Below are 24,795 nucleotides of genomic sequence, written 5' to 3'. Positions count from 1 at the left end.
AAAACATCACTTTCCAGTGCTTTGATACACCTATATGCTAGTATGCACAAAAGCTGTTGGTAAATAACTTTCCCATTTGTGGCAGCAACCACCTGTATAACATTACTTGTTTCTTTGTTAACTATTCACACCCTCAGAATTACTGTGCTAACTGGGAACGTGGGTTGCAAATTTTTATTAACTCAAAACTGAAATGATACATTTTTTTGGTGGAGAATTCAGTAGATTGCCTTTTCAGCAAAGAAGCAGGATAACTCACATTTACTTCAAACAAAACTGATGTAGGATTTTAATGACTCAAAATGACCAAGACTTTTTTTTCTGACACCTAAAAGTGATGCTAGATTTCTGTGACTTAGTGTGTTTTTTCAAAGTGAAAGATTAAAATCCCAGCAAAAGATCTCTGTTATTGCTTGAAGTTCACATGATGCTCTTATCTGGTTCAGATAAGAATACAACATATTGTGTAGAAATAGTTAAATGAATCAGAAGTTGTTCATAAACAGTATTGCTCCTTTAGCAGCATTGTTGTATTTGTTTGTCACTCCAGCTTGATTTTTCTTGTCAATAGTCTTAAAGCACAAATCCTTTTATAAATGATGCTTAAGAAAGTGAAGTTCCTCTTTCCCTAAGAGCTAGAATATAGAAAAAAATGACATCTTTTGTAACATCTTGAAAATGTTTTTTAAGAGTATCTTTTAAAATGGATTGTGGAAGAACAAAAATACATTACATTGTCTTCTCTGAATAACTTATGCGAGACTGATAAACTTGTAGCTATTTAATGGGCGTCTAGATAAAGTGGTTAACATATCTGTATATATGCAAATTACCTTTTTCAGTGCAGTCTTGAAATAAACTTAAAAAATTTAAAAGCAACAAGTGTTTTAAAGTAATTGTTGTGATAATTCCTGACTCCCAATAGGTTATATTACATCAAGAAGGTCACATGGACGATGGTCTCACATTACAAAGATGCCAGCGTGAGGAATCCCAGGCTGCTCGAATCATTCGCAATACTACAAGCTTATTCAGCCACTTCATAAGGTAATTGTTACCCTGGTTTTAAAGTATTCTGAAATGATAAGAATTTCTCTAAGAGAATCCTTATGTCCTGCTTTCAAGTGTTTGAATTTAGAAGCTCTTAGAAATATATTTTTAGTGATTGAAATTTGAAATTTTGATAAGTAATGCCATTAAATAGATAGAACAGTTTATGTAAGATTATTTACATGAAATCTAATACCTTGAAGCCAGAAGCAAGCTGGATAGTAATCCAGGTTGAAAAAACATGCTAACTGATCTTAGTCTTACTCTGTTAGTGAGTATTCAATGATACCTAGAACTTTGTGTAATTAAATCTATAAGAATGTATTTTGTACTGAAGAAACTATTCTTTTGTAGTGCTTGGCAGAAGTTCTAATTATGGTGATGAAGTGTTCACCCTTGTAATACTTGATGAAATATTTGATAAAAAATAAAGAAAAAGGTGTTTTTAATTAATTATTTGCTCATCATATCAGCCTGCGTTTAAAACTTCAGTATCTCAAGAACCTGCACCACTCCTTATTTCTTGGGCTGAGGATATAAAACAAAGCCACCTTTGCCAGCAGTCAGTGCCTGCTAGATGATGCTATTTATAGTAGTCAGGCTGTGGAAAACTGGATTATTGCATAATGTTGAGAAAATACTTAAACAGAAAAAGACATTATTTTACTGACAACAGAGATTTCTTGAAATGCTTTTTATTTTTAAATCCCACCCTTTTTATTTACTGTATAAAATAGATACAGAAGATCTAATTTGTGGTTAGGATTACCTGCTTCTTTGTGCTCTTTTCCCAGAAGGCTGTGAGTGTATAGCTTCAATAACTACTCCTGTTATTGTGCCATCACACCTTTAGTGGGATTTAAAGTATCTAAACAAAATCAATTACTGTAGAAAAAGAACTTCAACCTATTTTTCTTCTTTTTGCTGAATTACATTGCTTCTACTTTTTTTTTTTCTTTTAAAAAAACCCCACTCTCTCTTTTTATATCAGCACAGAAAGAAAAATATGATTCCACTCAGGAAGCTCTGAGTGCTGGACAGCCAAATAATAGATATTTGAATGATGTTCAGTTCGGATCATCCGTTGCTTATATTCACATGTCATACATGTAGCAAGACTTGATTTAGCTACCAAAAGAGAATAGGCTGCCGCATAATACTGTAAATTACAGAGGGAAATTGATTAATGTTGCCAGTCTTGTTGTTTTCCATAGTGGAAACAACAGAGCACTGTCACCCAGCGCCCTGCCTGTTGAGGAGATGGCTCAGACTCTGCAAGACCTGATCACTTACTTCCAGCTTCCCGAAGAAGACCTGCAACACGAAGACAAGCAAAACAAACTTCGCTCACTCAAAAACAGACAAAATCTATTCAAAGAAGAGGTACAGAGAAAGGGATTTTTGCATTATTTCAAGTGGATTGTCTCACAGACTTTGAGAGAAATTTAGATGAATGCATATTATCATATTATCAAAGTTATGTATTATATAATTGTTGAATTGCTCCTCTCTGCAAATGGAATAGCTTCATTTTTGTAGAATTACTAAACATATTTTATGATGTGTTTAGACACATTTGAATTGCTTCCAGGTTTTCAATACCGTTTGAGTATGCAATCAAAGTGAAGTTACAAATCCCTTGTGGTATTTAAAAGTCTTTGGTTTACAGATATTTTATTAGATAGCAAAACTTCCACCTTTTTTCATCAATGAAAATGCCTTTTTATCTAAATTTAAAGCCTTTTTTCCTTATGTAAGGGAGATTTTATGCAAAAAAGAATGTCCTTAAAAATTGAAAAAGCTTTTATTTTCAGGTTTTTATTCCTTATTTTTCATAATGCTTATTTGTGTGAGGAACCATATGGAATCATCCTCTAAAATTAATTCTTTTTATACAGAAAAATACATATTCAAATCTTTTAAGTGCAATTGGTTTGTTGTTTGGGGTTTTCTTAATTTAAGATAACGCAGCCTTCCAATTTATACAGGAAAAAGTCTTCAATGAAACAATAGCCAATGCTTTTTCATATGCAGTTCACTTTCCTCTCTCATATGTGTTTAGGGAATGCTGGCACTTGTTCTAAATTGCATTGATCGCCTAAATGACTACAACAGCGCAGCTCATTTTGCAGGAATTGCAAGAGAAGAACATGGTGGTACGTCATGGAAAGAAATTTTGAATCTCCTTTACAAATTGTTAGGTAAGTTCTTCAAAAGTAAAAAAAGTAAGTTCTTCTAAAGTAAAAAAAAACCCAGAGTACCCCAGTAGCATGAAATCCTACCTGGTGCCTCACCACCGAGTATTATTCAGTTTATTCTGTAAATTACAGAATTTCTTACATATAGTTACTGCTAAATAGAGTTTCTTGAGCAATGATACATCAGAAAATTAGATCTCAGCCAGGAAAAAGTTTTGTGAAGCATGTCAAAACCTTTTTTTTTTTTTTTAATTTAAATGTACCGGTGTTATGCAAACAGATGTGAATTATCATTTTAAAAATTAGAAAAAGTGTAAAACAGTTTTTTCAGTATCAAGGTCAGATTTTCTAGAGCACTGCTATTCAAGAACAAACTACTTCTGTGATGTAGAATGACCATAATTATATAACAGAACAAGTATGTATATGTGTATTTAAATGTCTTATTTGATACCTAGTTTACATTATTCCTCATTTAGGAGAGCCTTGTCTTCTGATGGAGATTAAATACATTCTAGTTTCATCACAAAGAAAGGTAGTCCTGATCCATAGTGAAATAAGGAAGTTGAGAGTCAGCGCAAGAATAAAAGAAACCAAGGGAAGTGTTTTGAAGCATGAGGTTATTCACATGGATGTGGCACTTGGTGCCATGATCTAGTTGAGGTGTTAGAACATGGGTTGGACTCGATGATCTTAAAGGTCTCTTCCAACCTAGAATTTCTGTGATAGAGCAGACATGCAGGTGCTTCTAATGAAATCTCATTGCCTTAGAAACTAAAAAGTTACCACTGGCTGCATTTTACTACAGTCTTACGAGTTTAAAGAAAAATAGGATGAGAAGAAGCTCTCTCTAGTACTATGTGGACTTTTTTTCAGATTTTATCTTGATTTTCATCTGCCAGTACATTTTAACCACAGTGGTTCTGACATAATATTTTTTGTGCTTCATAATAAAAATCATTGACAATTGAATACAAATTATGTATTTTTTGTTACTCTTTTCCCCCCTATGATCTATGACTTCTAGAAGGAAGAAAATTAACAATATTTCTTGAGAGACTTGAATGTTGATGAACTTTCAAAGTGCAGTCTGCACTGCTGAAAGACTAAAAGCTGTGCATTCTACAACCTTGTTATCAGAAAGGAAAACTAAACACCAATATGCCTAATCTGCACTTGAACTCAAACTTCTGCCTATGATCTTCCCACACTTGGTAGGAAGAAACAGAAAAGTTTCAGCCCCATGATCATGACCGTGCTTGATATCAAGCAAGGGCGTTGGCTAACTTCTATTTATATTTAGCAACAAAATAAAACATAAACAAAACATTTTTTTTGCTGAGATACTTGTTTATCCAAGAGACCCTCTTCAATTTCAAAAACTATGTGCTCCTTAGAAATTATGTCGGTTGCTGATATTCAAAGTAGTGGAAATTCCAATTCTTTATTATGGTAACATAAATGGACTTGTCTGTTCATTGTTTTATTGAGTTACTCTAAAAATTGTGTTAAAATACATATAATAAACTTTGTTGATTTAAAATGGAAATCTGCTGTTATAAAATGATACCTTGTGGTTTTTTCCAGCTGCTCTCATTCGTGGCAACAGAAACAACTGTGCTCAATTTTCCTGTAACCTTGATTGGCTAATCAGTAAATTGGACAGATTAGAATCTTCTTCAGGTGAGACTCACCTTTACAATGTAAATTAACTGTCAGTCAATGCCTGTTTTGCATTATTTACATACCAGTTTTCCTTGAAGCCAACACATATTAGAAAACAAACACACTCTTGGTGTTTGGTTTTTTGGTGAATTTTTTTTTGTTTGCTTTTTTCCTTATTTTTTGTTGGTTGTTTTGTTTTGGTTTTTGTTTGTTTGGTTATTTTAATTGGGTAAAGTAATATATTAAAAGAGACGCTCATATGACATTGTTTTGCTTCAATACGTTTGTTATGTGCAATACTACATCCAGTCAGTGCTGAACGTGACCCTGATGAATTAAGGGGTTGGGTCAAACAGTATCAAGAATGGTGTACTGTGAAATTACATGTATTTGTGGCATGCATATAAACCACATATAGATGTAACTTATAGGTTTTTTTTTTTACAGTGGAGTATTCAACAAAATATTAATATATTATACAGTATTCCCTTTACGTCTTCCATTCAAAAGAAGGAGCTAATCTAGCAAATTTCTCAAGTGATTTTGAAGTTGTGGCTATATTCAAAAGAAAAGAGAAATTAGCATTTTAATTATGCATTTATACCTAATGTACCATGTTAATATCATTACTCCTTAGAAGTTTTTTAGTTCTCTTTTTAGGCCAGAGAAACCATACCATCTTGTAAGATAATACTTTACTGAGCTTTTATGTTGTGTTCAGTGGTGAGAGTGATTTAATGACAATGTTTCTGTGGCCTTCATGTAGGTATTTTGGAAGTCTTGCACTGCATCTTGATTGAAAGCCCAGAAGCTTTAAATCTAATATCTGAGGAACACATCAAATCCATTATTTCACTGTTGGATAAACATGGGCGCAATTACAAGGTATGCTTGGAAAAACTAAGAATGTACTGTTAATCTTACAATATTTTGTGGGGGAAAAAGGATGAGAAATATTTTATTCTAAAACCTTTAAAGGAATAAAATAACTTAAAAGTATGCTTGCAAAATTTCTTTGTTGAGGTTAAAAGAATGTTTAATATATAAATGCTGTTCAACAATTTTCAAATACCAAAAATTTGTATGAGAAGTAAGCAGTTAAGAAATATTGGTAACCAGTCAGGATTTGATGAGAAAATGAAGTATTCTGGTAGCTGTAAGAAAGTGGGCAGAATAGCTCGCTTTGTAATTCAGGGCTCTGGAGAATTGGTGAACTACCATTGTATCCACAGATACAGAGAACTATATCCTGCAAAATCATTCCTAACTTGAGTAATAATAATAGCAGCAGAAAAGAAAAGAAATAAAATGAGAAATCAGAAAAATAATCCAAATATCTGAAAACACAGGTGTTCTGAAGAAAGAAAAAAACCCTGAGTTTCCAGAAGATATACTGGATGAAATTAATTTAGACACCCATATGCAATTTATTATGATAGAAGAAGGTGAACAGAGTTTCTGGCTGCGACCAGGATGGCATCACAACACAGACGAAGATATAGGTTTTTGTGTGATTTTCTGATGTGAGTTTCCTTCCTCAATTAAAATTTTATTTGAAAGACTGATAACCTCGAGGAAGAACAGAGGAAGTTTTTGTGAGCTGAAATATCTTTCTCTTGTAAATCACTAATACAGAGAACCTAACCAGCTACAGACACAGTAAAGGAGAAAAGAATTTTTAAGCAGGGTTAAGGAGTATGAACTGATATAATAGGCATAAGAAAAAAAAGTTGAAGTTACAGCAGGAAGTTCAGATTAATATTTTTATCTTTTAACAAGATTACTGTGTTATGCCAGTCACCTAGAAAGAAACTTTTGTCTGAAACATCTCAATGTAGATCTTATAGTGAGAACTTGGAGCAGAAACAGAAAATGTGTACAGGAGAAGAATTATACTGGGTAATGGATTTGTTAATTTCTGTTTGTAGTGTCTTTGGCTATACCTCAGCAAGTACTAAAGAGTGGGTGGGAAGAAATAAATTCATCTGTTATTCCACAAACACTATATCTTGTTCTCCTGCTAGATTAGAGATTCTGTTGAGATTTAGGAAATAAGGAAAATAATGAGTAAAATAGTCCTGGAAATTACTGAGTTGAAGGCCTTTTTAAATTAAAAGCCTTCTGTCAGAAATAGAGTCAGCATATTCACAGAGGTTATTTAAGCAGTTCACATGTAAAGTCTGAGCTGCTGGTAATCATTAATGCTACTGAGATGCTTTACAGCTGAGTACTGCTCAGAGCTTATGTGGTTCTTTAAATGGTTATGCTTCTGCTAGATGATTTCTGCCCAATAGCAGAAGGGGTAGAAAGGAAAATGCTGGGACATAGAAAAGTGTTTAAGCAAATATATTAGCTTAAGCAGTGTAAGCTGTCAGTGATGGGTTTGTGTTCAGTTCACTAGTCAGACAACAGGAGTAGCTAAGATGAGGTTCATATTCTGCTGATTCTGGAGTTGTACAATAGAAATAACACAATCAATGGTGTGAAGATGTGTCTTTTGTTGTGGAGGTGGTGTGTAGCAATCTAGACCACTTGGCCTCCTTGCTCAAAGACTGTTTGTCAGAGGTCAAGTACACATGGAAGTTTCTCTGTTTGTTTGTGAAAGTGTGCAGCTTTTCTCAGTATTAAGCAACATTATGTTACTGTGTTTTCTCTTCCAAAACCTCCTGCTCCAGTACTCTGTAAGAATGATATCAATCTCTTTCAATTTTCACACTCAAGAAAAAAAAAAAAGAAATAAAAAGACATCTGAAGTTTTAGAATAACATCTTTTTGAAATTCTGTTTTGCTTTATAGTGAGCTTTTAAAGCATCTTTAATTTTATAAAAAATTGAATATTTCTCAAATTGAAACATTGTTTCCAGAAGAGACTAAAAAACAATCAGTCTCATTGTCATTGAGAATTATCCACTTGGCACAGGAATTTTTTTGGGCTGCAGAAAATTTATCAAGGGATTTAATTTTATGTTCAAATTTTCATTGAGATTTAATTAAAAAGTCTTTAAGAATTAGCATAAGGCTGTTTTAACTGTTTTGTCTGATCAAAATGAGAATAAAGCCTCTTAAAGGAAGATTTCTGATGCATCCTCAAACCCTGTGCTCTGATGTTATGTTCCACAAATGATATCCTCTATCAGTAGTACAGACTACACTTGGTTCAAATATGTGAGAAGTATATAGAAAACAATAATGTGTATTATATCCCTCCCCTTAGGGCTATCCTGAATGTAAATTTAGCTGACAACTGAATAATAGTGTATGCTCCTAGCTACCTTTGTCTTACTATTTCTGATTTTTCCTTTAAGGTTCTCGATGTGCTTTGCTCTCTCTGCGTCTGCAATGGAGTTGCAGTCCGTGCCAATCAGAACTTGATCTGTGACAATTTACTGCCCAGAAGAGACTTACTTTTGCAAACACGTTTGATTAATGATGTGACAAGGTATAGTGATATGTTGTATTAGAGAAAGTTATTGCTGTTATATTAGGAAAAATTGAATTTCCATATCTTCAGTAAGTAATTGAATAAAAAAAATAACCTAAGAAATATCCTCAAACTTTCAATATTGAGAAACACACTGTGGGAGGTGATAATGTATTATGTATTAAGTTCTGAAAAAATACATTTTTACTGACAATAGGGCATTTGTATGGAACCTGGGATCAAATAGAAACATGAAAGCTGCTTGTTGCTGACTCAAAACAGGGAACAGAGTATGCAAATATACTCTGAAGTTCTTCTGTGTTTTAAGAGGGACTTGAGTTCCTGGCAACCAAAGACCTGGTTTTGATTTTAGTAAATGATTTTGTCATTTCTCTTTTGACTGTAAGTTTTTTCAAAGCATGGAACCTCTACCTTAGAAGATGGTTCTACAGCAGCTTTATTAATTTATGCAAAGTGGTTCACTTAAAAAATATTACAAGCAAAGTGTGGGTACCTATACTTATATCATACTTGTAAAGAGAATTGGACAATTATACAGCAACATAATTGTCACACTTTATGTTTACACTAACTGGCTTGCATTTTCTTTCTTAGCATAAGACCAAACATATTTTTGGGTGTTGCTGAGGGCTCTGCACAATACAAGAAGTGGTACTTTGAGTTAATAATTGATCAGGTTGATCCATTCTTGACGGCTGAACCCACCCACTTGCGGGTTGGATGGGCCTCTACCTCAGGTTATGCCCCCTATCCTGGAGGTGGAGAAGGATGGGGAGGCAATGGTGTTGGTGATGACCTCTACTCTTTTGGGTTTGACGGCCTTCATCTGTGGTCTGGTGAGTGCCTTGTGAGCTACCACTTATTCTTACAGTTAACATTTATCTATGTTTACCTTCCATTTTTTGTATATATAACTTGCTATTTCATAGTGAGCTACATTCAGAACTCCAGGTTATCAAGAATGTATTTAGAAGTTCAGAGCAGACTACTTGTCTGAGATGTTAGCCAATATTGAATTGTACCAGTTAGGCTTTTTAGCAGATTGCCCAGTTTTCATGATTTTGACCGCAGAATGGCATTTTCCAGATCTAGATCAATGCTGAATTAATTCTATCTGTCCAAAATAAATGGATGTATTGATCTCAGATAAATTAAGTCTATACAAATTGACATTTGCATTATTATTTTACTTTGAATCTGCAGTTGAAGGAAAATGGGTTATTTTTAACCTGTTGAGAGATCTGAAAAATTGAATTAAAGTTTTGATTAATAATTTCATTATCAATTTTATCAATAAAAATAATAATTTTTAATCAACTTAATTATTTTAGTAATTTTGTGTAGTCTTTAATTATGAACGATCACATTATTTTTTCATCCAGATTTCTCTTGCATGCATAGTAAATGATGGTTATTTTTTAGCTTGCTCAATATGTGACCTGTGTTTCCATGTGCAATTTTCAAGGCATCAAGACAAAATCCTTAGTTTCCCCATATTTCTCCGTGCCTTTAAATGCCATATACATCTAGGTATTCTTAATTGCTCTGAAAGTAATAGAATGGGGCCATACAAATGAAAGGTGTTTTAATTAGACTGTATACACTGAAGTAAATTTTATTACATTAATTCTAATAATTCATAATCTGAGAGTGTTTCCTTTGTCAATTTTATTAAAATAGTTCTAGCATTGGGTTTTGTATATAAAATATGTGTGTGCAGACCCAAATAATTCAATATTTTATTCCAACACTATTGAACAATTATCCAGTGTCAGAAATTATCTTTTTTCAGAGAAGACTAGGAGGCATCTGTAACATACTCCAGTAGAAATGGCTGAATAAATAATTTTTTTAAATTAAACCTGCTTAATATTCTGATTCCTAAATGCTTTTATCCTAGGCCGGGTACCCAGAGCTGTAGCATCTGTCAATCAGCATTTATTGGCATCTGATGATGTGGTTAGCTGCTGCTTGGATTTAGGTGTACCCAGCATTTCATTCCGCATTAATGGGCAGCCTGTACAGGGAATGTTTGAGAACTTCAGTACAGAAGGGTTTTTCTTCCCTGTCGTAAGCTTGTCAGCAGGTGTAAAGTAAGTACAACTTAATTTTAATTCTTTTCATTGCTGTCTTATCACACAAAATATTGTCCAAATTCTAGTATGATTTATTCTGTTTTGCTGCTTCAGGTCTGCCCAAATAGTAGCGGAAGGAAGGCAGGGAAGTAATGATTTGTTCAGTGATGATTTCACTTAAAAGTGTCACGTGAGCATGTAAACTATTTCATCAAGTCACAATGTCTGGACAGTATTATTTTATGGGTATTTGGTGACCTAGGGGAAATTAATTTTGTTTCATTCCAATTATCAGTGAAAAAAAACATGTTAGAAATGCAGCACCATATTTTGCACTAATTAAGGTTCTCACTGGCTTTCTCAGCAGGGAGTAAAAAACCTAAATCATCATGAAAACTGATACTGTGTTCACAGTAGGAAACAGAACTGATGAGAAGCAGTTTTGGAACCTCTTTACTAATATTCCCCATTTCTTACCTCTTCTATAGATAAATTACTGAGATTCAAACTTACTGTATACAATTTATATAGCTGTCTATGTTCAGTGAATTCAGAAAATCTCCTGAAGAATCAAACAGAATAAAGGAGGGCTGGCAAAGATTTAGAAAATAAATTTCATTTATTCTCCTGGAGTGACCCTACTATGTAGCTGCATTAATACAAAGCTTTTGAAAATATTAATTACTTTTTACTGTAAGAAATTTGCCAAAATTGGTGTAATTATTTTCTTTTTTTTTTTCATTCTTATTTGATGTTGCTTTTATATTTTGTGAGAGCATTTTTCTTTGTAGTTGATAGTAACATTATAGCTGATGTTAGCAGCAGATGTATGTTGTCGTCTGTGTCTATTGCTACCAGAGAAAATACTTTTACATGGGAATCTTGAGTTCATGAGTTAAGGAGGGTGTTCTAGGGTCTTTAATCTTTTTTAAAATGTGAACAAAATATGTTGATCTGTTCTACTATTCCTATGGCCTTCTGGTCATTCCATCTCAAAAAAAGTAGGGGTTAATTTCTAGAGATAACAGGATTTTTTTCTTTTTTTTTAGCATTTGTTTACCTCTAGAGTTTGCTCATTTGAGGATCAAAGTATGCAGCTGGATAGTTTTTGTCTTTGTTGTTTCTCCTGGTATATTCTTAAATTTATATGACAAGTCTATATCTGAGGAGAAAAAGAAAATTTTAGGGGTTTACAAAGAATCTTAGTTGTGCTTCTGGAACTCATTCCCTGTTGGAAGATTCAGTATAATATTGTTTGCTTTCTTAATGTATTAAGGTTTTAGTGGTTTTTTATTTTCCTCATATGCCGAACTGTCTGCATGTGTTCACTGAGACGTAACTTTAAAACTTTCAAGTTATGTATCAATAGTCCCAGTAGTATTTTTAGAGTAACAGTCCAATTTAAATTAGATTTGTGTTTCCAAATGCCTTAAATCCATTTAAAAAATCACAACTTACAGCCATTTGATTTTAAATAAGAACAGTATCTGCTAGTATGAATGCTCGGTAACACTTTGGTATTTACCAAAACCTGAAGAACACATGCATTTTTGTAAATGATAGTAAAACAAATGCGTAGGCTTCTACACTATTTATTCATAATGATAGTATATGCTGATTATTTAAGAGTCTAATTGCTTCATTGAAAATTGCACAGAGTTCGTTTCTTGTTGGGCGGACGTCATGGAGAGTTTAAATTTCTGCCTCCTGCTGGCTATGCTCCCTGTTATGAAGCATTGCTTCCAAAAGAGAAGATGAAATTGGAACCAGTCAAAGAATATAAAAGAGATTTTGAAGGAGTGAGGGATTTGTTGGGTACAACACAATTTCTTTCACAAGCTTCTTTTATCCCTTGTCCAATAGACACCGGTCAGGTATGTGAAGTTTGCAGTAATGGGATCTATAACTTATGTCTATTCAAAACTTAAATTTACAATATAAAATCTTCATTCTTTCTTAGCAATTCTTCAATTGCTTAGCAATTCAATTCTTAGCAATGCTTCAATTGCACTAAGTAAACTAAGTGATCTTGGATACAAGGTGGGGTAACTGGAACCTCTTCTTATTTCTGGAATTGTTATGCTCTTTCCTTAGATTGCTCTTCCTTTTCATCTTGAAAAGATCAGAGACAAACTAGCTGAAAATATCCATGAACTATGGGGAATGAATAAAATAGAACTGGGCTGGACATATGGCAAGGTATGTTTTGAATGACCTGCCTGGGTATAGTCACCTGTATTAGGTTAAGTCTCCTACCAGCCCAAACCTTGACTTGGAATTTGAATAGGATATGCAGTGGTGGTCTATACATTACCAACAATGTGACCATGTAAGCTAGAATTGCTTATTTCATTAACTATGGAGGAGCATTTATAGTGTACGTTACAAGTAAATCATGGGAAAAGGAGATTTATATAGTTATGAGTAGCTGTCACTGAACAAAGATAAATACATTGACTTCATTGCTGCAAAGAATTTACTGAGTTTTTACTGTGATTGTTGATTCCATCAGGAAAGTACTCCTTTCTGCTATCCTTTTGCAGATACGGGATGATAATAAAAGGCATCATCCTTGTCTTGTGGAATTCTCAAAACTGCCTGAGACAGAGAAGAATTATAATCTACAAATGTCAACTGAAACCCTCAAGTGAGCTTTCAATAAAAAAGAAAATAAAGTTTTAAATTTTTATTTTTATTCAAGTGCATCATACTGTTGTAAGATATAAAAACCATTAAAATATCTCTTTCAAAGATATTCTGCTAGCTTTACTAGAAGTTCCAGGAACCCAATCAGACTGATGCAGAAAAACTTTGTCTCTATAGAGACCAAATCTTGTTGGTTTTAATGAAGTGGTGGAAATCTCAAGCCATAGATTTGTGCCTTTTTAATCTTTGAAGGGCTTATTTATTATCCTGATAAATGAAAATATTTGGGTTTTTAAATACCATTATTTTAGATTACTTCCATGTTTTTAAATATAGTTTCTTCTGCGTATTTTTACAATGCATGAGAACTATAATGTTGTGTTTAACTAATGCCATTTTTATGCCAGAACCCTTTTGGCCCTTGGATGTCACATTGTTCATGCTCATCCAGCAGCTGAGGAAGATCTTAAAAAAGTCAAACTTCCTAAAAAGTATGTGCCTTATGGTAACAGATTCGTATTATAATATTTATTATAAATATAAAATATTTTAAATTCATTTAAAGTATACTGGATATGAATCCCATACATGATAAGGTTTTAGAGATCTCTGGTTAGGCCATTACTTGGCTGTGATGATGTTGGCATGTGAATATTGCTGTGCTGCATCACCTTCTGAAGCTGTTGAGAGGCAGAAACAGTCGTATACAGGCAATTGTAGCAGTGTTACATCGCCCTAGAATGGAGACTCCAAAGCTCAATACAACATTGCAGTGCTGTTCTGCCTCATAGTAAAGAACAGTCTATTCATATGATGGTAAATCTATTTACTTGAAAGAGAGTTTACCACTTTACAGAGACAGAAACAGCAAGTTGGACACTTTCCATTTCGCTTCAGTTTATCAACCCACCATATGTCTTTTTGTTCTGAAAGAAATTTATCCATGAGAAACAAAGTCAATTGTTTCAAGTGAGCAGTAAAATACATATTTTTGTGATATGAGAGATGGTAATCTTAATCTTAAAATTGATGGCTCAATTAAAAAAGTAAAATAGAGCTTTACTCAAGATTCATACTGCAGAGAGTATATCATAATACTGGTTTGCTATTATTCTCATTAAAATACCTACTGCCTATATGAAACATCCTAATTAATGGAAACTAGACTTGAGCAAAAGAGAATCTGAATATGTCTAAAAGGGAAGGTTGTCCTTATACAATATAGAAGGGTTGGAGAAGATAATGGCTACTGCTGAAAAATTACTAAACTTTTTATTCAGTCAAAAAGTGGTGAGAACAATAGTTAAAATTTTTTTCTTCTGTTGGGAAAAAATGGCAATGAGGTCCTTACAGAATAGTTAATTAAAATACCATACTTAATGATACATAAGAGAGTTTCATAGGAAGTCATCATACAGATCTTTAAAATAGAAATTACTTGAAATGTTTAAATGACAAATATATACAAATATAAAAAGTTGTCATTCAATAAAAAATTTTATTGCTTTATAATAACCGTTTAGGCATGTAAATATGGATCTGAGTCACATTTAATTAGCTATTGTGAAAGTAGGTGGAAAATGAGATGGTCTAGAATCCAATTTATATCCTAGTCAATAACCAAGTGCAATGGAAGATTTTTGCAAAAGAACAGGGAGAGTAGGAGATTAAAAAGTGGGGAGAGATAATGATTTCCACCCTATGACTCCTTCATAGAAAGATTTAAATACCATAACTGGGATAGCTTGACTCTCTGTTTTGCTTTGTTGACTTACAGTTACATGATGTCAAATGGATATAAACCTGCCCCTCTTGATCTTTCTGAAGTGAAATTGTTACCTTCTCAGGAATTTCTAGTTGACAAACTAGCAGAAAATGCTCATAATGTCTGGGCAAAAGATAGAATAAAGCAAGGATGGACCTATGGCATTCAACAGGTAGGAATTTCTTTACATGCATTTGGGATTAGTAAAGAATGTGAGATTTTTTTATTCCAGAACATCATTTGGGAGGGAGTGTTAGTTAAAGTGACAAATACTGACTGCCCTGTTATAATTGAAAAAGCCAGAGGGGATTGGAAGCAGGAAAAGAAGCCCTACATATAAAAGTCTGGATTGTAAGACCTGTATGTTTGCAGCTGCTGGATGTATGAGAATATATTTCCACCCTTCTCCTTCATTCTTGTATTTAGGTTTTCGGCGTTATTAACAGATAATTAATTGAGCTTGCATTCATATAACTCTTCTTCATCAATGCTGCTTTTCTTCTGAAATCATTACATGATGCCAAAGTATGCTCTGTCTCATTATTCAAAGTCTTTGTGATATCTAAACAGACTTTTCTTCTTGTTGTTTTTTATTATCCCTTTCAGGATCTTAAGAACAAACGTAATCCTCGGCTGGTGCCATACGCATTATTAGATGAACGTACTAAAAAATCAAACAGAGACAGCCTCCGTGAAGCTGTCAGGACATTTGCAGGCTATGGCTATAGTATTGAGCCACCTGACCAAGAGATAGGTATGTATTTTCAATAAGAATCATAGCCTTTTTTAATGACGTTTATAGTTTCTTTTCATTATTAAAAGAGGTTTTTTTCCTCTGTTTATTTTTTCAGCTGACCAAACAGTAGAAAAAGTCAGCATTGACAAGATACGATTTTTCAGAGTAGAACAATCCTATGCAGTGAAGTCTGGAAAGTGGTACTTTGAGTTTGAAGCTGTGACAGGTGGAGACATGCGTGTTGGCTGGGCCAGGCCAGGCTGTCGACCTGACATAGAGCTGGGAGCTGATGACCAAGCATTTGTATTTGAAGGAAGCAAAGTCAGTACACCTTTACCTCTTTTGATCTACAAACAGGCTAGACAGAGGGCTACAACATAGGTTTCCTCTGTGTACTCAACATCAACTACCAGATGTTTTTGATTTGTATAAAGATATCTCGGAGCTCTGTTTCACAGTGGATAGTACCTCCATTTTGGTTCTGTCATAAGATTATGCTAACAAAGAAGTGTTGGTTTGTATGTATCTTCCTAGGCTGTATCCAAGTACAGAAGTCTGCCATGATTATAAACAAGATACAGCACTCACTTCCATTTTTCATACATGATGTTTTACAAAAATAAAAAAAAAGGTTCTTTATTCACTGAAAGAGCCTCAGTCTGTTTTCCTGTTTCTGTTTTTTTCTGCATGTACTTTATTCCCCAGCTTTACTCCTAAAGGACTAGAAGGATGACAGTGCGTAAGAAGTTGATCCAGTGAACAGTAGTTCTCAGGTTCCAAATTGCTGAAGTTAGGGTGCCTTAGTCTCTCTATGTCCCTGTTATCTTTAAGGCAAAAGTCATGTTTACAAAGTACTGTTTACAAATTACTTTAATATCTGAAAAATAAAATATCTGGGTTTCTTATTTTATTTTGTATTTATTTTTTAATTTACCACTGTATTTATTTCCTTGGTTTTCCATTTAGGGCCAATGTTGGCATCAAGGCAGCGGATTCTTTGGACGAAGCTGGCAACCAGGAGATGTAGTTGGTTGCATGATAAACTTGGATGACAAGTCAATCATCTTTACTCTGAACGGAGAGTTGCTTATAACCAGTAAAGGTTCAGAACTCGCATTTGCTGACTTCGGCATAGAAAATGGTAACTTCCCCTTTAAAGTCACAGGGTTATTGGAAGACAAAATAATAAAAAGCAAACAGAAAAACTAGTCTGTCATGACTCAGTGAACTGAGAAATCATATTTCACTGATATGAGCCTTCAGACTGTGCTAGCATTACTTTCATAAAAAGTTATTTTGAGAGTGATAGTGTGGCACAAACTGAATTTCTTTTCTCCTTCAACCACATTAATGGGGTTTCAGAAGTCAGAGTGGATAAATTTTCTCAGTGTTGCTAGGCTTTGTCAGGACTTCAGTGCTGTGAAGAAGTGGTAATAATAAGTGTCCTGAAAAAATTCCAAAACCTGAAAATATAGTCTCTGATAATCTCACTGGAGTGTAAATATACTATGTTCATGTCTGCAAAGGACAAAATGAGTACAGTGCGGTGAGAGTTTGTATCAAAGGAAAGATCTTTGCAACATGAGCCTAATCTTTATTTTTTTTTCTCTGTCCTATTCATAACTTATCCAAATATCCCGTTTTCCTGGGATATTTTTCCTCTTCTGTTTTTGGCCTTTGGTTTTTCAAAAAAGTAGTATCTACATACTGTAGTAAAAGAGTTGGGGAATATTTTCAAGTGGATTTGCTTTCTGTTTTCATTTACTTTTTCTTTGTAAATGTATCTCCCCCAACCAGTAACAGCTTTTATACCTGTTAGTAATTGCCAGAAAACTTTGCAGTTGCTCACTGCTCTTGATCTTACCATTGATAGAGTTTTTATAAAGGTAAAGAATGAGTGACTGCCTTAACAAAGCTGCACTTAAGTCTCAAAATTTAGAAGAGAAAATGTCTCCTTTAGAGGTTGAACTGTGGGCTTTTCCCTAACTTTGCTCCAAATTCTGGTTTTTTGGGCAATGGTGAAATAAGTCAACAGCCTTTCATCCCTGTGTAAACATATATGGAGATCAAAAAGTTGAGTCATAAAAAATGCTAGCATTAAAGGAGTGTGTATTTGTCCATTGTGAATGATGGAGGAATGAATGCTGGCAAAAAAAATTGTACCTACTCATGAAAAAATAAATTTTAAGCAAATGTATTGAGATACTTGAACCTCATCTCAAAGTTCTTTTGAAAAAATTGGCACTCTCAGAAACCATATTTAACTTCTGTTAATAACTTTGGTCTAGCCAAGGTTGGCTTCCAGTGACCATCTTTTTGCATAATGCCATGTTTATTAGTCTAAAAATGAGAAAGATAACAAATTAAATGGGATAGTGCCTAAGTTCTCAGGTAGCAATTATATTGAACATAGACATTGGTATTTAAGGTGGCTTTAAATTCTTGCTTCTGTCATCACTTCATGTGCATTACTTGTAGGAGCTAAAGTGTAGTTCACATTAGATAGATTGAAAATAAAGAATGTCTGGTTTTAAACCAAGTTATTAAGTTTTGCTGGGTTTTTTTCTTTAGGTTTTGTTCCAATTTGTGCACTGGGCCTATCTCAGATTGGTCGCATGAACCTCGGAATGGATGCCAGTACATTCAAGTATTATACGATGTGTGGCCTCCAAGAAGGTTTTGAACCTTTTGCTGTTAACATGAACCGAGATGTTGCTATGTGGTTTAGTAAACGCTTACCAACATTTGTCAATGTGCCAAAAAATCATCCTCACATTAAGGTAACATTACATGTCAGAGAGACACCTGTTCAATGATTGTTTGTTTAGCAAGCTGAGACATTAAACCCTTACTAATGCTTACTGTCATCAGATAGTTTGTCATATTACTCTATTAAGTAACTCTTAGATAATTCCAGATGATCTTGTCCATATTCTTTTTCATTTATATCCTATAGATATACCTATCTGGTTTATTATGTGACAATTTATGTTGGGGTTAGCTACTGGAAGCATGTTAGCTATGGGGTCTTTTTTGTATTCTACCTTACATGCACTTTTACTTTCTAAACCTTCTCTACTGTAAATTTTTCTTAAATATCTGAAAATTGTTCAGCTGAAGTCTGAGGACATTTAAGTGTACCTGTGGTGTCACAGATTCTTTCATTGTGATACACCAGTGATAAGAATTCCAAAACTCCCTAACTAATCTATCCTAGGGCAGAGTAATATATTCTGCCTTTTCTATAAATTTTTTTCAAATTAATATATTCCAAAATTATATGTTTGAGTTCCTGAGGAGACTTTTTATTACAATCTCTCTAGGCCATTTATTTTAATTTAGGTATAGCCAATTATTCTCTAATTATTGTCTCAGAAAATTTCACTAAATTTCAACAAAATTATTTCAGCTTTTTTTTTTTTTATTTTATCAGGATTATTTCATCATTATTCCTGACTTTAAAATATTCTTGACTATAAAATATATTTAAAATATCGCTGAATTTGAAAATGCACTTTTTCAGCTCAAGGGAAAGTAATATCGAACACAAAGTCCATAATGACCCTCTGAACAATTCTAATTGATTTTTCTTCTCATTGTGGTGGAAAATTACTGATTCTTGTGATGCAGTTTTTTAATGACTCACGTACTCAAAGTGAATTAGTTTAATAAACTGTATTTTTAAATTTTTTTTTACTCCCGAATGAAACATTTTGAAAATAATTTTTGTAGTCAGGAATCATACTGAATCTGTTGATTCCCTTGCTCTTCAGGTTAAATTCAGTGTCAGAGAACAAAGCTGCATAGTTTTGAAGATAATTAATTATGAAAAATTTAAGTTGGCTCTTTCAATTTTCTCATCCTCTAGTAGCTTAATAACTTAGGAAGTTTTCAGCATTTTGTTGGATAGACTTATTTAAAAATATTTCTATTATTTTTAGATATGGAGAATTGATGGGACCATTGAGAGTCCACCTCGGTTAAAAGTTACTCACAAAACATTTGGCACACAGAACAGCAATTCAGACATGATATATTGTCGTTTGAGTATGCCCATTGAGTTCCACTCATCATTCAACTTCGGCATGGGTGTGGAAAATGCCTCCTCTGATGTTTTCCAAAAACGGTTAGACTTGGGTTTGGTTATCCTACTTCATGCTTTCAGTGTAAATGTATTGTTATATTATTCTTCATTATTGTATACTCAAAATTTCTCTGCACTAGGAACAGATTACCATGAAATGGTGTGTCCAGACAAGAGAGAAGCTTTTCTAAATAAGTGCATCACAAGGTCTATAGACCTTTGCCTAAGCAGCTCCATTTTTTTCTGAATTATTATGATCTGCAAAAGCTAGTCTGGAAAACCAGCTCAGAGTCTTTTGCCCTTTGGATTATTGCTCACCAACATCATTGCTCAATAGCTCATTGCTACCAGAAAAATGCCTAATTCATTAAAAGAAAAAGATTGTGGGAAAGGTTTTTAAAGATACTGGGTATTAATGGGCGCTGCACCTTTCTGAGTTACCTCTGTCTTTATTTTACTGCTCCCACTCTCAACCTTAATTGCAGTCAACTATTTTACTTGTATATTTGTATCCTGTAAAGTCTTTGCTAATGCATACTCAGTACCAAGCAAAGCTGGTTAGCTAGTAAGCTGACTTACAGTAGTCAGCTTTTAAGTATACTTAGCCTAATAATGACTAATTTTTCACTACTTTTGTTTTATTTAATTATTCACTGATTTTCCTTTATCTGTAGAAAGCACAGCCAAGAAATTGCTCCTCCTTCTACTACAGTAAGTAAATATGTTGAGATGCTTAGTTCTTCTGAAGTTTTGAAGTAGATTTATTTGTGGCAGCATGTTCATTAGAAATCAATATTCATTAGAAATCAATCTGTTGAAAGAAGCCTTTTTAATAATTTTTTATGATACAACACTTTATAAATAATTATGTCCAGAGCTGCAATGTTTGCAACTTGTGTAAACATAAACCTCATCAAATTAAAACACTAGTCTGGTTTTTTTTATTAAGAGTATTTAAAATTACTTATTAGAAGAATGTGAATTACTATTATTGAAGTTTGATATACAGGAGATTTGATTATTCCTTGATAAAATACTTTAAATTTCTATTACTAATATGCTCTTTTCCTCCTTTCAGTATTTTTACTCACTACGGATATTTGCTGGCCAAGACCCATCCTCTGTCTGGGTTGGCTGGGTAACACCAGACTATCATTTTTACAGTGAGAATTTTGACCTAAATAAAAATTGTACAGTGACAGTTACTTTAGGGGATGAGAGAGGCAGGGTTCATGAAAGGTAAGGAATTATTCATAGTGTACTAAAATTTTTATTTTAATACTGTTGTTTAAAAGTCAGATGTTCATAAGCTTGATGATATTTTAAATATTAATTTAAGCTAATAAGAAAATTGTTTATGGAGTATGAGTTTTCTGTGCTCATTTATATCTGAATGTGTTTTAGACAGACATGTTAAAGTGAATTTATCATTAATGTTCTCTTGTGAAGAAAATTTCTTTTGGAAAGAATTTTAAATGAAAGATGCTTCTTTAATTTAATATCTGTATTTACTCCCTATGGATGAAACAGTTTGTTTAGCTGTAACTAACAAGTGCACACAGAAGCCTGTGAAATTTTTTCATAACTATGAAATGGAAAAAAAGGTATTCCTCCATTGAAAAATGCATGTCCACCAAGTTCAGTGGGACCTATGCTTTGTTCTTGTTACTCTTTCAGTGTGAAGCGCAGCAACTGCTACATGGTTTGGGGAGGAGATGCAATTGCTAATTCCCAGAGATCAGGTCGCAGTAATGTTGATATAGAAATTGGATGCTTTGTTGACCTGGCTACTGGAATGGTGTCATTCACAGCCAATGGAAGAGAGCTTGGCACTTGTTATCAGGTATTATCAAATTTTCAGGAAGCTATCTAGTAAGATTCTTGTTTTTATGTTATTTTTCCAGGAATCTAACTGGACACCATTTGTGTGATAATAATATGTTTTCCTATATCATTCTGATTTATCCCTCTTTTTCTCACTCCTTTTAAGGCTATGTTTTTTGAGTTGTTTCAGTATGTTTGAATAAATATTTTTTTTACATCTCTCTGCAGTTCAGAATCTTGATTAATAAAGTTAATTCTTTAAATTGTTTTTTCAACTGAAACTATTATACAATAAAGGGGAAATAAATATTTAAACTAGCTGAAGGTTAAAATTAGACTTTATATATAATTTTTGATATTAATTAAGAAGAAAAATTTACTTCATTATTTACCAGGGTTTGTGTCTTCTGCAGATAGCTGTGATTTAGTGGCCTTGTGATTTGATAAGTTTCAAAACCTAAAATTCAAAGATGCATTAATACAGAAAGCCAAAATAAGTGGGGTGAGCCCTAAATGTTATTAATACCATCAAAACATGATGTCATTTTAAAAGTGAATCAGTGGTTGACTGGAGTTTTCAGCACCAGGTTGTTGAGATTTCCTCTCAGTAAGATCGGTTGTCCATAGTAAAGCACTTACTGTGGAAGAAGTTTTCCAGTATTAGCAACAATTCATTGCTTTCTTCTACATCAACCCCCTCAAATGTGTAATACAGACAAAAATGTAATGTTACTTAACTGGATTTAATGGAACTTTTATACTGACTCCATTGAAAACACAAGTGGCAGGGCTGCACACAGCCTGTTCATGGGGGTGGGAGGTTATGTAGTAGTTGTTATTTTGGAATATTTTGTAATGGTGGCCAGTAACTTCAGCACCACCCTGGGAGCATATTGAATGTCAGCACACTGGCAAAAGAAAACAGGTGGTTAACGTGCGTAAGCTTTGTTGTTTTTCTAACCAGATACAAATCAGTACAAAAGCTTCTAAGCAAACCCATGAAACTTTGGTGTGTTTCTTTGCAGTGGATGTTTGTGGGGTTTTCTTCATTGACAGCCTTTAGCTGTTCTTATCTTGCTAGGAGATGTATGAACAGATGTGGAAGATGCATGTTATTGAATTTAGTGTAAATAACACTATCAGGTTTTTCCTTATATGATTTACAATTAATATAATCATGTTCTATGTACTAAATGTAAAACTATCTCACAAAATACCATTATTTCTCCTCTGTTTCTTCTCTTTTTCACGAAAAAACACCAGAAGTTCTTTTAGGAAATATTTTCTCAATAAACCTGTTACACCTGGTCTGCTGAAAAATGAGACTATCCAGCATTTTCTGTATAGATATAAAATAGCATAACCCAACAAGATTGTCACAAATAAGAGTGAAATATTTTTATATTTTAGCTTATTTTGAGTAATTTAATTATTTTCTCTCTTTTTGAAAGTAATGAAAATAATATTATGTACTTTTAATTTCCGTGTCTTGAACATTTTTACAATAATGTAAGACCTTTAAAATATTTTAATAAATCAAATCTCTCACTCCAACTGCCACAAATAATTTATATTTGTCTGGTCTAGGTAATCTAGTCTTATAGACTTTGCATATACTTTTCAGCTTTCTTAACTAAAATAGAAGGACAATATTTGTTTGTTGTTTTCATTTTAAAAGGCCTATAGGTCAACATATTTAAGAGAGGAAATTAATTTTTCTGTAGTTCTTGATCTAAGTATTGAATTCCACGGTGATATTCAGGAAAAAACTAACACAACAATCAGAACAGAATGCCTTTTTTTTTCTGGATTTGGGGTTGTGGCTTTTTTAACTTATCAAAAAGGTTGGAATGTTAATTCATACCCCTATATTATTTTGTCTATGTCCATAGTTGATAGATTGTTGTCCTCAAAGTTAGGAGTTGTGCTCCGTCACAGCACAAATATGTGTAGCTTATGTACAGTGTCTGTACATGATACACAAAATGCACCATGATGTGATTAATATATTTAATTGAACATCTGAAACTTTGATTTAATTGCAGAGATGTACTTTTTTCAGCCACCCTGGAGCACTGAATTTTTAAAATTAATATACTGTTCTATAATTATATTTTCAATTCTTTATTTCATGGCAGTGTTTCCTCCTACAGGTGTTGAGAGCACATAAGGCTACAAAACACCTGTCTTAAAAACCAGGTGCTCCTATGATGATAACTGCAAATACTTTACTATATTACAGGTAGACACTATTCCACACTTTATTTAGTAAATTATATAAATTACTTCATCATGAAGTGTAAGGTATACAATATTTATTTTATATCATATTCAGAGAGATGATTTTGTTTTTTCATTTTTAACTAAAAAAAAAAAAAATTAATCTCATTTCACTTCTAGGTTGAACCAAACACCAAGCTATTTCCAGCAACTTTTTTACAGCCTACAAGCACTAACTTGATTCAGTTTGAACTTGGTAAATTGAAGGTAGGAAGTATTTTTTGTATTCTATAGAAAAACAATCTTTATGTAAATGTTCTCTTTTAAATCTGTTTATTTCCATGTAAATTCCTGCTCAGTTAAATTTGCTTAGGAAGGGTTGAATCAAAGGCATGACTTGTAATTTGACTTCTATATTTACTTCTGTAAATGTCATTATTATATGCAGTTAATTGATTATCTGCAATTGTCAAAATAAACTAATATTGTTTGAGGATAACACCATTAATGTTGGGGGATTTTAATGGATTTTGTACGTTGCAATAACTTCTACATTTCTATAATTTCCTTGTTATTTAAAAGTTATTCTTCCTTTTGGTGTTATGGGCTTATTAATAATTACATGTTTCAAAAATAATTAATACATATATTTGTTTCAGAACACCATGCCTTTGTCAGCAGCAATTTTTAAAAGTGAAGAAAGAAATCCTATTCCTCAGTGTCCCCCTCGCCTTGATGTACAAACAATCACACCAGTTTTATGGAGCCGGATGCCAAACAGCTTCCTCAGAGTAGAAACTGAGCGTGTCAGTGAGCGCCATGGCTGGGTTGTGCAGTGCTTGGAACCTCTGCAGATGATGGCACTTCATATCCCAGAAGAAAACAGGTACGCTGAAAATGAGATAAAATTACTTGATGACAAAATATACTGAAAAAAGGTGTCAGTGTACTGACTAAACCTGCCTTTCTGAATGATTACCTTATAGCTGTTGAGAATTTCTGATCCTACTTGATATCATATCAGACATTATTGTATTCATGAAACTTTAATGACATGGACCAAGTTTTGCATGCATAAAATAAAGCATGA

General features: G+C 33.3%; 1 protein-coding gene across 1 annotated transcript in view; it reads left to right on the top strand.

Annotated features, from left to right (window-relative positions):
• The window catches only part of RYR3 (ryanodine receptor 3), a 149,606-nt gene that overhangs the window by 26,059 nt on the left and 98,752 nt on the right, over positions 1–24,795 (top strand). Inside the window, exons 13-35 of the mRNA XM_058807672.1 lie at positions 926–1,047; positions 2,265–2,433; positions 3,113–3,251; positions 4,836–4,931; positions 5,680–5,798; positions 8,219–8,352; positions 8,950–9,191; positions 10,256–10,448; positions 12,088–12,304; positions 12,525–12,629; positions 12,974–13,077; positions 13,484–13,567; positions 14,854–15,013; positions 15,448–15,595; positions 15,693–15,898; positions 16,544–16,718; positions 18,149–18,357; positions 19,519–19,703; positions 20,336–20,372; positions 20,740–20,900; positions 21,339–21,504; positions 23,886–23,972; positions 24,365–24,591. Coding sequence (XP_058663655.1) covers positions 926–1,047; positions 2,265–2,433; positions 3,113–3,251; positions 4,836–4,931; positions 5,680–5,798; positions 8,219–8,352; positions 8,950–9,191; positions 10,256–10,448; positions 12,088–12,304; positions 12,525–12,629; positions 12,974–13,077; positions 13,484–13,567; positions 14,854–15,013; positions 15,448–15,595; positions 15,693–15,898; positions 16,544–16,718; positions 18,149–18,357; positions 19,519–19,703; positions 20,336–20,372; positions 20,740–20,900; positions 21,339–21,504; positions 23,886–23,972; positions 24,365–24,591 — 3,485 coding nt within the window. The remainder of the gene's footprint in view (positions 1–925; positions 1,048–2,264; positions 2,434–3,112; positions 3,252–4,835; positions 4,932–5,679; positions 5,799–8,218; positions 8,353–8,949; positions 9,192–10,255; positions 10,449–12,087; positions 12,305–12,524; positions 12,630–12,973; positions 13,078–13,483; positions 13,568–14,853; positions 15,014–15,447; positions 15,596–15,692; positions 15,899–16,543; positions 16,719–18,148; positions 18,358–19,518; positions 19,704–20,335; positions 20,373–20,739; positions 20,901–21,338; positions 21,505–23,885; positions 23,973–24,364; positions 24,592–24,795) is intronic.

This window comes from Ammospiza caudacuta, chromosome 6, assembly GCF_027887145.1.
Source record: "Ammospiza caudacuta isolate bAmmCau1 chromosome 6, bAmmCau1.pri, whole genome shotgun sequence".
Taxonomy (NCBI): Eukaryota; Metazoa; Chordata; class Aves; order Passeriformes; family Passerellidae; genus Ammospiza; species Ammospiza caudacuta.
The sequence above is the reverse complement of the archived record's forward strand: the minus strand, read 5'-3'. Positions and strand labels throughout refer to the sequence as shown.